Source organism: Lycium barbarum, chromosome 4 (genome assembly GCF_019175385.1).
Source record: "Lycium barbarum isolate Lr01 chromosome 4, ASM1917538v2, whole genome shotgun sequence".
Taxonomy (NCBI): Eukaryota; Viridiplantae; Streptophyta; class Magnoliopsida; order Solanales; family Solanaceae; genus Lycium; species Lycium barbarum.
Window position 1 is genome coordinate 141,104,816 of NC_083340.1, and position 16,087 is coordinate 141,120,902.

Below are 16,087 nucleotides of genomic sequence, written 5' to 3' on the forward strand. Positions count from 1 at the left end.
ACGAGGCCTCCGTTGGGAGTTCCGAGGCCACAGGTGCGTTCGTAGCGCATTTTTATGTGGGACTATGTGTTTGGTATGTTAGCAGATGGCCTCGGGATTTAGTCGAAAAATCGGATCGAAAGGTGAAACTTACTAAGTTTCTGGTGTCTGGTGCCCGCTTTGGCGGCACCAGCACCGCAGCAGTGGCACCGCTGGAGCGGTAGCCCTGCCGCTGAAGCGGTCCGAGCCATTTAGGCTTGGCCGCTGAGGCGGCGCCGCTGGGGCAGTCCCAATACCGCTAAAGCGAGTGACGGGCAGTTAGTAATATTAATGAAGTGTTAAAAGTCCCTAGATCCTCATTTTGTCCCATTTCGATAATTGAGCTCGAAGAAACTACTCTTAAGAATCTTTTACATTTGAATCAAGAAAATAAGGAAATCAAAAACCTCTTGTTCCAATATTTTTTGTAGGGACAGAAATAATGTTAGAATCCATTTTGAGCTAAAAGGGTTGATTATTAATCTTCAAGTTGAAAGAGGTAAATCAATTATCTTTACATATAAAGCTTTTATATTTTTACATTTTTGAAAACTACATAATAAGTATTACTTATAAGTCTGCATAATTAAATAATTCACAATATATGAAAAAAGTTGGAGAAAATCGTAGTAAAAAAAAAAGAACTGTTTGACTCTCCGAATAGGTCAACCCTCATATAAATTGGGACACAAGGACTACTATTTTTCATTCTTATGACTTCCTTAATACCCATCTGTTTCAATTTGTTTGTTGTACTTTTTTTTAATCCGTTTAAAAATATGTTTCATTCCTCTTTTGACAACTCTTTAATTCCAATTTTCACATGACATATTTAAGACCATAAGATTAAAGGATATTTTGGTACATTCTACATATCTTTAATCTAAAACTATAAAATTCAAAAATTCTCATTATTTTCTTAAAATCTGTGTCAAGTTAAACTAGACAAACAAATTAAAACCCAAGGAGTACGGAAAAAAAAAAAAAAAGGAAATGTTTGAGAACTAAGTTTTAAGGACAAATTGGCTAATAATAAAATCTTTAGGATCCAACATTACAATCCCAAAACAAAAATTACCCAATTAGACAAATGAATCACCGATTTTATCTGTGTAACATGTTCTGACACACTAATTTCCTATCACTAAAATATTCACTTAAAGCAACCAAAATGCGCCAAGTGCATATAACACCAAAATCCAATAAAATCTAACCGTTCAAGTCATATACTTACATCACGTGCATTTTAGCAACTACCCTTGTAGTCACTCATTATGAATCTTTCCAAAAAATAAGGAAATCAAGAAACCTTTTTTGTTCCAATTTTTTTTTTTTTTGGTAGGGACAAGGAGAAATAATGTTAGAATACATTTTGAGCTAATCAATCAAGTTTGATGAGGTAAATTAATTTATTTTTTTTATGTATAAAGTTTGTGATGTATTGATTTTTTATCATTTTTCCATTAAAGCAGCTTAATCATGATTCAAGATTTACTCAGATCTGTGTATTGTTGGGTTTATTTTGTTAAATGAAATATTTTTTGAGCACCCTTTAGTTCTATTTGTGGAGTTCTATGCTCATATGTTACACATTTTGAAGATTTTTATGTGTTTTTGTGAATTTTGTGTGGTGATGCTGATTGGAATTGTCAGTTTTATTTTGTTAAAGATAACATCTTTTGAGCACCCTTTAGTTCTGTTTGTGGAGTTTTGTTCTTATATCTTACATATTTTGAAGATTTTTATGTGTTTTGGTGAATTTCTTGTGGTGATACTGATTGGAATTGTTGGCTTTATTTTGTTAAAGATGACATTTTTTGAACACCCTTTAGTTCTGTTTGTGGAGTTCTATGCTCATATGTTACATATTTTAAAGATTTTTATGTCTTTGTGAATTTCTTGTGGTGATACTGATTGGAATTGTTGGCTTTATTTTGTTAAAGATGACATTTTTTGAACACCCTTTAGTTCTGTTTGTGGATTTCTATGCTCATATGTTACATATTTCGAAGAGTTTTATGTCTTTGTGAATTTCTTGTGGTGATAGTGATTGGAATTGTTGGCTTTATTTTGTTAAAGATGACATTTTTTTAGCACCCTTTAGTTCTGTTTGTGGAGTTTTGTTCTTATATGTTACATATTTTTGAAGATTTTTATGTCTTTGTGTTTTAGGACTTACAGGTTTTTGTGAATTTCTTGTGGTGATAGTGATATTTTGTCAAATACAACATTTTTCGAACACTCTTTACTTCTATTTTGGAGTTCTACTCTCATATGTTACATATTCAAAGATCTTAATGTCATTGTGCTTTTGGATTTAGAGGTTTTTGTGAATTTCTTGTGCTGTTAGTGAATGAAATTGTTGACTTTATTTTGTCAAATCTAACATTTTTCGAGCACCATTTGCTTCTGTTTGTGGAGTTCTCTGCTCATATGTTTGCATATTTTGAAGATTTATATGTCTTTCTGTTTTACGATTTAGAGGTCTTTGTGAAAATTGTTGGCTTTATTTTGTCAAAGGTAACATTTTTGAGCACCCTTTACTTCTATTTGTGGAGTTCTATTCTCATATGTTAAAGATTTTTATATCTTTGTGTTTTAGGATTTAGAGGCTTCGTGAATATCTTATGGTGACACACTCTACCCTCCCCAGACCCACCAGTGGGATTACACTGGGTATATTGTTGTTGACTTGTTGTGGTATGTCTTTGTGATTTAGGCCTTAGAGGTTTTTTGTGAATTTCTTGTAATGGTAGTGATTGGAGTTGTTGGCTTTATTTTGTCAAATGTAACATTTTTCTAGCACCCTTTACTTCTATTTGTGAAGTTCTATTCTCAGCACCCTTTACTTCTATTTGTGGAGTTCATTCTCATATGTTACATATTTTAAAGTTTTTTATGTCTTTCTGTTTTAGGATTTAGAGGTTTTCGGTGAATTTCTTGTGGTGGTAGTGATTGTAAGGAATAGGAAAAATGGTGGGTCGATCACCAAATTTGCTGTCCCGGAGTGGAAGTTTCAGGCCGGAAAATCTTGGGCAAAATGCATTGGCAATGATAGGGAATCTCTGTTTCACTATATTTGTAGTTGGAGTTTTGATTTTCACTATAATTGCTGCAACTTACGAGCCTGAAGACCCTTTATTCCATCCTTCGACGAAAATCACTAGTTTCCTTACATCTAAATCCAATGCCACGTTCAAAGCCGATGATACCGTTATGAAGACTGGTGAGGATTTTATTGGTGCAAATCAGACTGCATTTTCTACCTTTATAAACCTAACAGATGTCGATATTTCGCTACCGGCCACTGAATTTGGCACTGAGAATAATCCTGATTGTCAGGGGAAAACTGATGAACCCATTGATTGCACTGACCCGGATGTGTTTCATTTGTTGATGAGGGCAGCCATTGAGAAGTTTAAGGATATACATTTTTACAGATTCGGGAAGTCGGTCCGCGGATCGAACGATAGTTCGTGCCACATGGCTTGGCGGTTTAGGCCTACGGAAGGGAAGACTGCTGCATTTTACAAGGATTACCGCGAGTTTGTGGTTTCTAGATCAGAGAACTGTACGCTTAGTGTGGTTAGTATTGGTGATTATCATTCTGGTCCCAATGCTCGGAAAAGGAAGAGAAAGAACAAGGACAAAACTTCAGGTAAGTCCGATGAGGGGTTTGAGAAAGCAAAAGCGAAGACGGGTGGACAAAATATCATTCTTCCCGAGGTTGGTGAAGCTGTGAACGACTCACTCCCTGTGGTGGAATCGGAGAGTTCTTTTAGTCGCGGGAAGTATTTGGTATATCACGGTGGCGGGGATCGGTGCAAGAGCATGAACCATTATCTCTGGAGCTTTATGTGTGCGTTAGGCGAGGCACGGTATTTGAACAGGACCTTGATAATGGACTTGAGTATCTGTTTATCCAAGATATACACTTCATCCGGTGTAGATGAGGAAGGGAAGGATTTCAGGTATTAGTTTTTCTTAACTAAAAGAAGCATATTTCAATATGGTTTGGTCAATTGACCTACACATGAGAGAACTGATATAAAAGAAAGTGTAAAAACCTATCGAAAGAATAATCACCCCACAAACAAACTCTTTTAATGACTACATTGTGGATGCTGTTGTGTTGATTTCAGGTTTTACTTTGACTTTGAGCATTTAAAGGATTCGGCATCGGTTCTTGATCAGGAACAGTTTTGGTCCGATTGGGAAAAATGGCACCAAAAAGACGGTTTATCTCTCCATCTTGTCGAAGATTTTAGAGTTACACCCATGAAATTATCCGGACTAAAGGATACTTTAATCATGAGGAAGTTCGGAAGTGTGGAGCCCGATAATTACTGGTACAGGGTATGTGAGGGTGAGACGGAATCCGTTGTTCAACGGCCATGGCATTTGGTGTGGAAATCGAGACGATTGATGGATATTGTTTCGGCTATTGCTTCGAGGTTAAATTGGGATTATGACTCGGTTCATGTTGTGAGAGGGGAGAAGGCAAGGAACCGGGAATTATGGCCACATCTTGCTGAAGATACTTCTCCCGAGGCTCTTCTTTCTAGCTTGCAAGACAAGATTGATGACGGAAGGCACCTGTATATCGCGACGAATGAGCCAGAGACGTCTTTTTTTAATCCTTTAAAGGATAAGTATTCGACACATTTCCTTCACGACTATAAGGATCTGTGGGACGAAAACAGTGAATGGTACTCAGAGACAGCAAAGCTTCATAATGGAAGTCCGGTCGAATTCGATGGTTACATGAGGGTTTCAGTTGATACCGAAGTTTTCTTGAGGGGTAAAAAACAGATCGAGACATTTAATGATCTCACTAAAGACTGCAAGGATGGGATCAATACATGCAGTACTTCCAGCTAATCTATGCACTGTCACATTGGGGTAAATCTGGTACCATTCCGTTATTTTAGGAAACTTTTTATCTTAATTTGTGGAATGAAAATCAAGATTTCTGTTAGTTCTTTTTCGCAATACTAAAATTTTGTTTCATTAGTTACTACTTTCTCAGTTTTGTTATAGGTATTTGATTGACGCTTGTAACCCGTCATTTGGTAACTTATATCAAATTTTTATGTTTGTTACTTTCTTGGATTGCTGTGTTTGAACCATGAAATTGATGTTTGATCTCACTAATTCTCCTAGTGTGCTGATCAAAGTTCTTCTTTGCAGTTATATGTGTTTGTGGAAGCTTATATGCTATGTTGCTCGGACTCTTCAAAGATGCCGACTGGTGTCCATTGGATCTTCCAAAATAGTGCATTTTTTGGAGGATCCGACATGGGTGCCGCAACATTTTGGAGAGTCCTAGCAATATAGCTTATATGTTCTTTCTTGTATCCTTCTGTATTCTCGTAAGTAGCACTAGAAATGCTTGACATATATTGAAATAGACGGTTCCCTCGGTAATGTATTGCTGTTAGTCACAAGTTGTTAACATAAAAGAGGATCATAACCAAAAAAAAAAAAAAAATCTTCCTATTACAGTGTTATTGAGATAGGTAGATTGCCTAGACTACATCTTCTCATTTCATGAGGAACCGTAATCTATTGCAATTACAGTTAAACTTCTCTATAACGATGTTGTTTGTTCTAATTTTTTTAGTTGTAATAGTTGTTAATAGAGAATGACTGTTATAGAGAGGTCTGGCTATGTATGCATCTCTCGAAATGATGGATTTGAAGCTGGTAGCTAAAAAAGTAGTAATTGTCCTTCCTTTTTGAATCCCCTTGTAGTGGCAAAGGTGTAGTTGCTTTTGGACACAAATTGGAGTTTCTTAAATCCCTTTTATTAAAATTTCTGGCCTCAAAATGGCCATCGGCCAAAAATGTCAAAGAGTAGAAGGTTTCAACTGGCTGCTAGTATTTTTTTGTTTTCCTTTTTAGGAAGGCAGCTTTTCATATTAAAATTTATATTTAAGATTTTGGTGATAGGATTTTGTCAATATAATGGTTCCAATTTTCGTTTGACTTGTATAACCTTTTTTATATTCTCAAAGTTTATTGCTATCTCCACCTCCCCCAACATGGGAAGCTATTCTGTCTACTTTATCATACCATTATTACGCTTCAATCCAAGGTAAGTTGAGGTTGATTATATGTATTTTCAGTTGTTCATTCAAGTGTAAAGCTAAGTTGAGGTTGATTATATGTATTTTCAGTTGTTCATTCAAGTGTAAAGCGTACTTAGATAAGCATAATCCGGCATATTCTATATTGTAAAGGTTCATCATAAATTAACTAATTTTATACTGATAATCGTCAACCTACGACAATTTTTTTCCTCTAGTTAAACTTGAGACCAACAATGTCAGCAAGTTTATTCTTACGAAGTTGCCTACTTAAACTTATTAGCACTTTTATTTATTTGAACACATCATTTAAAACAGTTACATAGGATTTAAATAGGAAAATTATTCGATTATCTTGACGTTAAATAAAGAAAAATCACCATTTATTTTAAAAGAAAATATAAGAAGACGAGGACATCAAGAGAGAATGCACAAGGACGTGGTTTTTTCCAAAAAAAAAAAAAAAAAAAAAAAAAAACCTTTTTAACCCTTGACAGATTTCACCTTTGAAAATTTTCAATTATTAATAGGAAACTGATAAAGAGAAATTATTTTTATATCTTGAGCAACTTTCCCACTATGTTAAACTCATTCCAAGTTTGCAACTATATTGACAAGTATGCAAATGAAGGGTTCCTTGACAAAATAATTCAATTTTGTTTTTTTCATAATAAACTTTGCAAATTCCTTGTCAAATACATAGCGTTTTGCGATCATTGGCTTTTCTTAATAAAAAAAATCAGTGTCTTTTTTAGTGAGATTAGTAGGCTCTGATTGACTGAATATTAATCCAAGATCTTCTTCAACCTGGCATTACTGGAAACATAAGTAATAAATTTTAGAAAAGTAGTACGCATCCAGAAATATGTATTAAATAATGAAATTAAATATAATAAAATATAAAACACATATAAATGCAACGAGAGTTTAACTTCTATATAGTGCTATCAAGTTCCTAAAAGATAACTACAAGTACTGTTCGATATTAAGTAGGACTTGTAATAAAAAAAAAGCAAGAAAGATGACTTGCCACAATAGTTAAAATACACTGATAATGTAGTTTTTTTTTTACATGTATAAATCAGAGTGCAAATCTGTATGTTCCAAACTAATTATTATAATAATACTAATAATAATATAATAATAGTAATACTAATAATAATAGTAGTAGTTGTAATAATAATAATAGTAAAAAAGAAAAATAGTGGTGTAGAAAAAAGAAAAGAAATCAACCTCAGAGTGAGGGTTGGATCTGCATAAACCTGAAATCTAAAACTAAGAAAGAGTCAAATATGGGAAGGAGTTTTTTTTCTTAATTAACCAAAAAGACTCCTAATTAAACAAGGAAAAACATATTCTTTTTCTTCTTCAACTTCCTTTCATAGATAATATTTCTCATCCACTTGACCTCTTTTGCATCTTATCATTATCCAGTCTTGCATTTTTCAGGTATTTAGTTAGTCTTTTTTTAGGATTTCAGTTTTCTATTTTGTTTATTAAATGTTTGGTTTAGTTTTTATATTTGTTGGTCGTTTAGTTTCGTTTTAATTTGTATCCCTCATCTAATTCCCTTCTGAGACGGGCTTAAATGGCACGAAATAGATTGTGAGAATTTATATAGATAACTCCAACTTGCTTGAAAAAAAAAGCGTAATTGTTATTGTTATTGTTATTGTCGTATACATGTTCTTGGAAATATTCTGAAGATGGATTTGAATCTTTGTAAGTAAAATTGAATTCCATTTATGATCAATGATATTGGCATTTTCTATTTGCATTTAGAGAAACAAAATGTTTCCCCTTTTAATCCTCAAGTGTTATGAGAGCTTTTCTTTCGAATATTTGCCTGCACACAAAATTATTTTACTCTTTTAGCCTAGTTTTCATATTTTCCTGTCAAACTGGATAAAATAGCTAAGAAAATCTAAGAGGAGAAAACACGTTTCTGAGATACGATTCAGTATCTAATGAATTCAATGCTTCCAGAGTACATGAAATGATTGAAAGGAAAGGAATGACATCAAAACAAGATTTCATAAGAATTCTGAATTGGTTCTATTTAGAAAGAATATATTTTGTCTCATGATCTCCTAACAAAACTTTTGTTATTAGGTTAGTGATACACTTCACATGTTTCTAGCGCCTTAGTGCATCGTCTACATAATGGAACATCAATCTCTAATTTTTACAGGGCCTATTTTGTGTGTTTGAAACGTGATTCACAATAAACTAGAATGTTTAATTCAAGAATCAAGATTTCACGACACCTAACAAGATTCATGCATAAGATAACCCCACCCCACCTCATATATTCCGTTCATAATTTAGCGAATGAACAAAAGTATCCCGAATATCATGAATACAATTAAACCCTCTCTATATAGCATTGTCTTTGTTTCGATACTTTTTGGCTGATATAGTGAAATGTTGTTATAGCTAATATATAATACAACATACCATGAGAGATCGGTTCCACAAAAAGCATGATTGTTATAGTAAAATGTGGAGTATTATAGAGGATGACTGTTACAGAGAGGTCTGACCTTATCCTTCGTCTATAAAATTGATTTCTTCTGCAGTCTACTGAAGGATGGCTGAACAACCACAACCAACTATGGCTGAACAATCAGTTGATCAAATTGCACAAACTAGAAAGAATAAGAAGTTAAATTTACCACATATATGTATAGAAACAGTGAAAAACTCACCACCAATGCCATCCTCCACGCCTTCTTCACCGACAACCCTACGAAAAACATCAAGTGTAAAGTACAGCTGCTTGTGCTCACCAACCACACATGCTGGTTCTTTCAGGTGCAGATACCACAGGAACTCCGGCCTGACTCGCACTAGCATATCCGTCGGCTCGAAACTCTCCGAGCTTGCTGCTGGAAAGTGACTTAGCATTGTTCAGCTCAGGGGTAGCTTCAACAGTTAAGGCACTTTCAGATGTGAAAGTATAAAGCATATAGTAATAATTGTTCTTTTTAACTGCTGCTGTCCTTTCTAATCATTTATCTTTTTTTACTTGCTCATCAGGAACCGTGTTAAATTGATAATTGAAGTTGTAAATTGATAAAGGATGATAGGCTGATGTGTATTTATGTATTGGTTCATTCTTAGATAAATGGTTGCACATCTTTCTCTCATCCAATTGATAATATTCCCCACCCCACCGGTAGCGAAGCCACCCTGGTCCACCCTTCGCTAGAAATTTATATTGCGTAAATAGGTAAATCTTCTTCCAAATGCATATTATACTATATGTTGAATCCTTTTGGTTTCTTTCAGGCTATGTTGCTAGGTCTCTTCAAAAATGTCGATGGCTGCGTGTCGGATCATCTAAAAGTATTGTAATTTTGGAGGATCTGACATGGGTTCGACATCGGTTTTGAAGAGTGCGAGCAACATAATCTTTCTGTGTTTATTTCTTTATATTTGACTCCCCTTAGTGAAAATTCCGGCTCCGCCACTACACCCCACCTCACCAGTTAACCAACAAAAGGAAAGAAAAATGAGGAAATAGAGAATTGACACACCCTAACATGAAGTTAGATTTGAGGAATCTGGACTATAAGAGGAAGAAAATTTTGTCCCCTTTCTTGGTTTCTGCAGTTAAAGAGAAGATAATAGGAAGCATGTTAGTGCATTAGAAAGTTTAAGAGGAGATATTTTTATGACCTAACTTGGATATGCATAGAAAGACTTCTCTTGTATCTTACCCGCATAAGAGAAAAGGGTAACTACTTTCCATCATCGGATATTTACACCTAACTAAACAATTAACCTAAAGAATCAACAAATCAAAGAGAAAATGCATATCAATTAACCATGATTAAGTGTTAAAAAAGTGTGTGTGCAAGACGTATGTTTTTACATTCATCTGCTTGGCGTAAACACTGACAGGGGTAAGTTTTTACCAGAGAAAAGAAGAGGAACATAAAGGATGTCAAGCTTAAAACCAAAAACAGAAGTACCATGAAGATGCATTTTACTTGAATCTTGAAACTTTCTTTTCCAACCTTCTTTCTTCACCTGTTTCTGGTGATTTTTCATATAAGGAACATATCAAGATCATGTAAGATTTGAGATTTCACCCCATCTAGTAAACTGAAAGAGTCGTTCAGTTGCTCATGGAACATCAGAGAACGCTTTTGAGTAATATATGTACAACAATGTATAATTTCTTGATCACACTAACGAGATCCGTCACTCGGAGAGAGGACGCAAAGCATTACAAGTACATCAAGCTACAGAACTACATGTACAAAGTACAAGTTTTTGGTCACACCAAAGAGACCCGTCACCCTGGAAAGGACGCAAAACATCACAAATATAACAAGCTAATGGACAACATACACTATTAAGCTGCACACAAGAACATCCTCAAATGGATGAAGTGGCATCATAAAACGTTTAATCTCACATTGGACACGTATCATCCTCTTCTTGTTGAGGCATCAAGTAATTTCTGCAAAGAGGACAAGTTACATGCCAATATCTGAGCCACTTCTCTAGACAAACCTTATGGAAAACATGGCCACACGATAAACGGTTTACCCCTGCGTCAGGCTCGAATTTTGTCAAGCACACCGAGCATTCCTGTTCGGGATGGTTAGAGGTACACAACGAGTCATAACGGAATGAAGGTGTTCGGGTTCTAAACTCCTCCATGTATGACTCGGGTGGGCTTCCGCGACATTCAAATGAGTTCGAGGGGCCTTCAATAGAATAGTCCTCCCATGATGCGATATGGATGCCAATCACATGAAGGATCGATCGGAGTATCTCCTTGATAATGGAGATGGATATGGCTGTTTTTACTAGAACGACGCCGAGAATCCCTGCATCTGCTGGAGTTGGATACTGTGAGAGGCCCATAATGGATTGCAACCTAGACAATGAATGAATATAAAGACCATTAGAGAGAAGAAGCATAGCAATTCAAGGAAGATTAAACTGCCCCGCCGAAAATGATGCAATAGTTTAGACACCATTGGAAAAACTCATTTTCATAAAGATAGAAGATATAATCCAGATATCTCTCATCTGCCTAGACCATCGTGGATAGAGTTCCCTATACTTGTGCTAGTGAGAGGTAACAGTTACTTGGTGGAGTAGAGTAGACCGTGCACGCAAATTGGCCCACACACCACCGTTATAAAACAAATCCAAACTATTTTTCAGAACAGTTTTTCTAGATATTTGACACTAGGTGATTTCTTTCCATTTGCCTCAATCTTGGTGAACGGAGTTACTAGTACCCGTGTTGGTGGAAGGTCGCAGGTACACGGCGGAATAGTGCACAAGTTGGCCCATAAAAAGAATATTTGACACTTTCTAGGAGCACCTAGAATGATTTCTTGATTTTCTACTGCAACAAAAATGGATAAGTAGCTTGTGTAAAGGTAGTTGGTTGACTTCGAGTTTAGCTTTAGCAGGATTAAGAGCTAGTACTTTCTGTTCTGGCTCCTTTTTCTACCCATATTTCCTGCTAGTCTAAAAGGAAAATGAAATCTAAAGTAGGTCATTTTGTCAATAGAGGACCAAAAGGAGGTCATTTTAAACACAAACTAGCAGAGACTCCAGTTAAAATCTATGTTTACTCGGACTCTTCAAAAATGTTGTTGAACCTGTGTCAGGTCCTCTAACAAGGCACTACTTTTGGAGGATCCAACATGCACCCGTTAACATTTTTGAAGAGCCCGGGCAGCATAGGTTTAAATCACTCAAGCGGCTATTTTGAAGAGAAATCAATTCGAAAACAGTTGGTGTCTCTTATTGGTACATAACTAAATCATGTATAATTCTTTTCAAAAGCCAAGTAATTGACACAAAAGGTTACCTAGTGTTGAAATGATGATTATTTCTTCAAAAAACTTTTGGAAGAGCTCAATATACTGGATCTGCATACAACAAACAAGCAACATATTAAATTAGTTACTATGAAGAAAATTTGCAGGTCAAAAGCAATGAGTCAATTAAACAATAATAAGAATCCAAGTTAGGAAATGAAAACTGGAACTGCATAAACTTCTACTCAAACTGAAGAATCCTCATTTATCCAACACTCCACCTATTTTTTATAAAGATTCCAACTTTGTGCCATTTAACAATAACAAAAAACCTGATTTTTATCTATGCACAACTCCAAAAACTATAGGATGGAAAACCAACCTCAAAAAACTAAAGAACAATAAATCTTTTTCTGGGGTTAGGACTTCTGGACATTTCTTGATTTATTCTAACTTTGTTGTATATTTTCAAGAAATACTAAGATCATCAATCACAAATATGTAATTACAGCATTTGACAAAAACCTTGGGATTATTGATCAAAATGTAAAGATCCAAGATATTATCAGCCATTTTCAAGTTCCGAGAATCATCATTTATCATTTTACAAATACAAAAACATAAAAATAAGAGAGGCCAAAACCAAAATCAGAAGATTCATAACAAATCTTGAAACTTGAGATCTGTTTACAGATCATACTCACTTTTCAAGCATAATTATCAGGTGAAAAAATATGCATTTTTTCCAGTAATAATTAAAGAAGTAAAGAGGAAACATAAGTTCACAAATGGAAGAGAAGAAAGAAAGAAAGAGATAAAGGGTACCTAATAATAGGAAAACTTGACCTTCTTGTTTGCAATTTTTTTTTTTTGTTAGAGCAAATGGTACTTCAAGATTTTGGAAGAGAAATTGTTCTTTTAAGGGTTGATGAGTTGAAGGAGATTCATAGGATCCTCTAAAGGATTGGGACAGTGTTGAGAACACTGATGATGTTCGTCAATTTATAAAAAAAGCAAACACTGTGATCCAACACCATATATTGTCTGTTTGCTTCCCTCCATGTTTTCTTTATGGAGTATATCTTTTTTTATTCTTTCCTTCCATATTAAGATTTTTTATCACATGGTAATTATGGTGTTCGGCAACTTGCACATCTCAATTAATTTTGTCGAGCATTTGCTCCTGATAACTTCGTTCACTGAGACTTGAATAGATGAAAAAAAATCGCATATTTCTTCCGTCGTAATTTATGTGATATAATTTGATTAGACATGAAGTTTAAGAAATAAAAAAGACTTGTGAATCTTATGGTGTAAAACAAGTTAAGGATATTTATGTAGCTACAGATTATTTGTTAAGCGTCAACGTAAAAGGTAAATTTTAATTGAATTGTTACCAAATAAAAAAATGTGTCATTCTTTTTTGAACTTATTAAAAAAATGTATCATATAAATTGAGACGGAGGGATAATAATTTTTTCCTCCGTTGAAAATTAAACATGACGTCTCATAACTCTCAACCTACTGCATTAATCACTAGCCACATTAATCACTAGCCACACATTTGGGTGCTAATATTAATATACTTTTTGGCTCCTGGAATAATAAAAACATCGTGACATAAGAATACAAATTTGGAACGTCTTTTGCACATGCTACCAATCCTTTTTATGAAAAAGTTTTCAGGTTTTCCCCTGAGATGTATATTTAATATGTCTAATATTTGTCATTTGTTTACCTTTCGATTCATGAAAGTTCTACGCCTAAATTAATTTCGTCTCATATTTGGCACATTCCTCTAACGATTGTCTTACTTGACTTTGACATTTGCCACTATAGAGGCATGTCGGCAAATAAAGCTTGCTTTTATCTCTACATTATCACGTCGGTCTATATGTCTCGTTTGCAATAATTTGGAGTATACTCATGAAAAATCAAAAGGTTTAATATATTCTTGAATAATTGAAAATATCCAAATGTATTTTACGTATATTCTTGCATATCAGCCAAATTATATCAAGGTTTAATATATTCTTGAATAATTGAAATTATCCAAATGTATTTTACGTATATTTTTGCATATCAGCCAAATTAGATCAATATTTGCATGGTAAAAAACCGTTGGTGGGAGAGCATATTTAAAACGAAAAATAATTGTGTGAGTTTTCGTAAACCGAAAGGTAACGTATGGCAAAATATATAACAAACTGCGGACATTATGAACATCTTTAGATCTTTTTCTTTCATTTTAAATATTATAATCAATCAAACATTATCATATAACTAAAACGGAAATATATTTACTTCCAATATTACTCTAATTCTTGAATTTGTAAATTGGAAATGGAGACGTTAGTCTTTCTCTATTACTCCTTCCGTTCTAATTTATGTGTCTTACTTTCATTTTTTAGAATGTCCTTAAAAGAGTATCTCTTTCTATATTTAGTAAGTTTTCCATTTCGAAAATTTTACACGACAAGTTTAAGATCACAAGATTTAAAGGAATATATACATTTTTAATTTAATATTACATTAAAAAATCTCTCTTTATTTTATAAACACCGTTTGATCAAAGTAAGACACTTAATTATGACGGAGGGAGTATAAGTAAACCAATGGAGTAATCTCTTAGCCCTTTTGGCTTTTCCACCCCATCTTCCACTCAAGTGTTATGCTTTTCCTTTTTTCCTTTCCTTTTTTTGTCAAACAACAAAAATATAATTATTAAATTTATACCAAACTCACACTTTAATGAAATTTAAATTTTGTTTCAACCAGTAGTCTTGATTGTTAAGCACTAAGCAAAAGTTTCATTGGCTCATAGGCTTATCTTCACAATTTGCATTATTGCTCAACGTTTGAGAATTTTTGTTAATGATTGGAACCTCTTTTAATTTAATAATAAATTGTCCATTTCACATAAGCAAATTGGTAAGTTGCCTTCCATAATTCATTTCCAAATTCTGATAAGGAGGTTCTTTTTTATTCTTGAATTAGAAACTCTGTTGACGTGGAGAATTGCTGTTTTCCATTTTCTTTCATTTGATAAGATTGAAACTTCATGGATAACAAATTCATTTTAGTTTACCTAATGTTTTAAAAACTCTAAGTAGAGATATTTAATTTACACTAAGCATGAGTTGACAATTCAGAAAAAGAAATGTCGTCTAACCAGTTTTTTCACTGATTGATTTTATAACTCTGAATTTTCTTGGTGAGTTACTTGTTTGAACCGGCGTGTATGAATAATCACGCTGTTAGTGAATACTAGTTAGGTCAATTGTTATATAGTATTGATTAATTTGGCGGTAATTCAACTGTTCCTCTCCCCCCCCCCCCCCCCCCCCCCCCCCCCCCTTTTTTTTTTTTTTTGTGATAATACAATGCATTTCATAGAACGGGATCGTTTGTTCCTCCAAAATCCAAATGTCTCAAAACGGGATCGTTTTGGATCATAGCTTAATAAGAACCATATTTTGTTAAATTCCACAAATAAAGTTTGCTTATTTTTGGGTATCTAACTTTGATCTTAAAATATCGTTAACAAAATTAATATGTTTAGATGCATGAATACAAACAAATTAAAATTCAAGTAAAAACTATTTTAATGGAAGAACGAAATTAAAACACCACACGTCCATGCAAATTAAAAAGAAACAATTTATATCAAACAAGTGGGGTGGAATTTGTTCACCACCAATAATAATGCTAGGACTATCCCAAACTATTTGACAGAATAAGTTACTGACTTTTATATATGGCTTACTTTCTTTTCATTTTTTCTTCTAAATATGAGAATATAATGAACTAGAATTACACGGAATAGTTTATTTAAGGATCAATGTTTAATTTTTCATTTTGTTAAGAAAAGTTGTGCAAATTAAAAGGATATTCAGGCAGAATTTCTCCTCCTCCTTCTACATTCCTTTTCACTTATTCTTCTTCAAATGAGATTAAAAATTCTAACAATCACTGGGATTTTGTGAATCAACATATATAAGTCGTCCTGGCAACAGTCAGGGGCATGTTTCAAATTTCTGGCGCGAAGGCTATTTTTTGAAGACTTTTTTTAACGAGATCAAAATTTAAATTGTGGTACTGAAAAATCCTAATATATTATTAATAATAATAAAATGCTTCTTCCAAATACCTTCTTTGAATATAGCAGGAGCTAGTCATAAGCAC

The 16,087-nt window shown here is 33.9% G+C and overlaps 2 protein-coding genes across 2 annotated transcripts; one reads left to right on the forward strand and one right to left on the reverse strand.

Moving 5' to 3' along the window:
* Positions 1-1,230: 1,230 nt before the first annotated feature.
* On the forward strand, positions 1,231-5,120 carry LOC132636691 (uncharacterized). Its single transcript, XM_060353680.1, has 3 exons — positions 1,231-1,417; positions 2,934-3,989; positions 4,161-5,120. The coding sequence occupies exons 2-3, from the start codon at positions 2,992-2,994 to the stop codon at positions 4,897-4,899; spliced, it is 1,737 nt and encodes a 578-aa protein (XP_060209663.1). The 5' UTR covers positions 1,231-1,417; positions 2,934-2,991; the 3' UTR covers positions 4,900-5,120.
* A 5,093-nt stretch (positions 5,121-10,213) lies between these two features.
* LOC132636692 (probable E3 ubiquitin-protein ligase XERICO) lies at positions 10,214-12,986 on the reverse strand. Its single transcript, XM_060353681.1, has 3 exons — positions 12,728-12,986; positions 11,953-12,013; positions 10,214-11,001 (listed from the first exon to the last, which is right to left on the reverse strand). The coding sequence occupies exon 3, from the start codon at positions 10,986-10,988 to the stop codon at positions 10,530-10,532; it is 459 nt and encodes a 152-aa protein (XP_060209664.1). The 5' UTR covers positions 10,989-11,001; positions 11,953-12,013; positions 12,728-12,986; the 3' UTR covers positions 10,214-10,529.
* Positions 12,987-16,087: the final 3,101 nt, after the last annotated feature.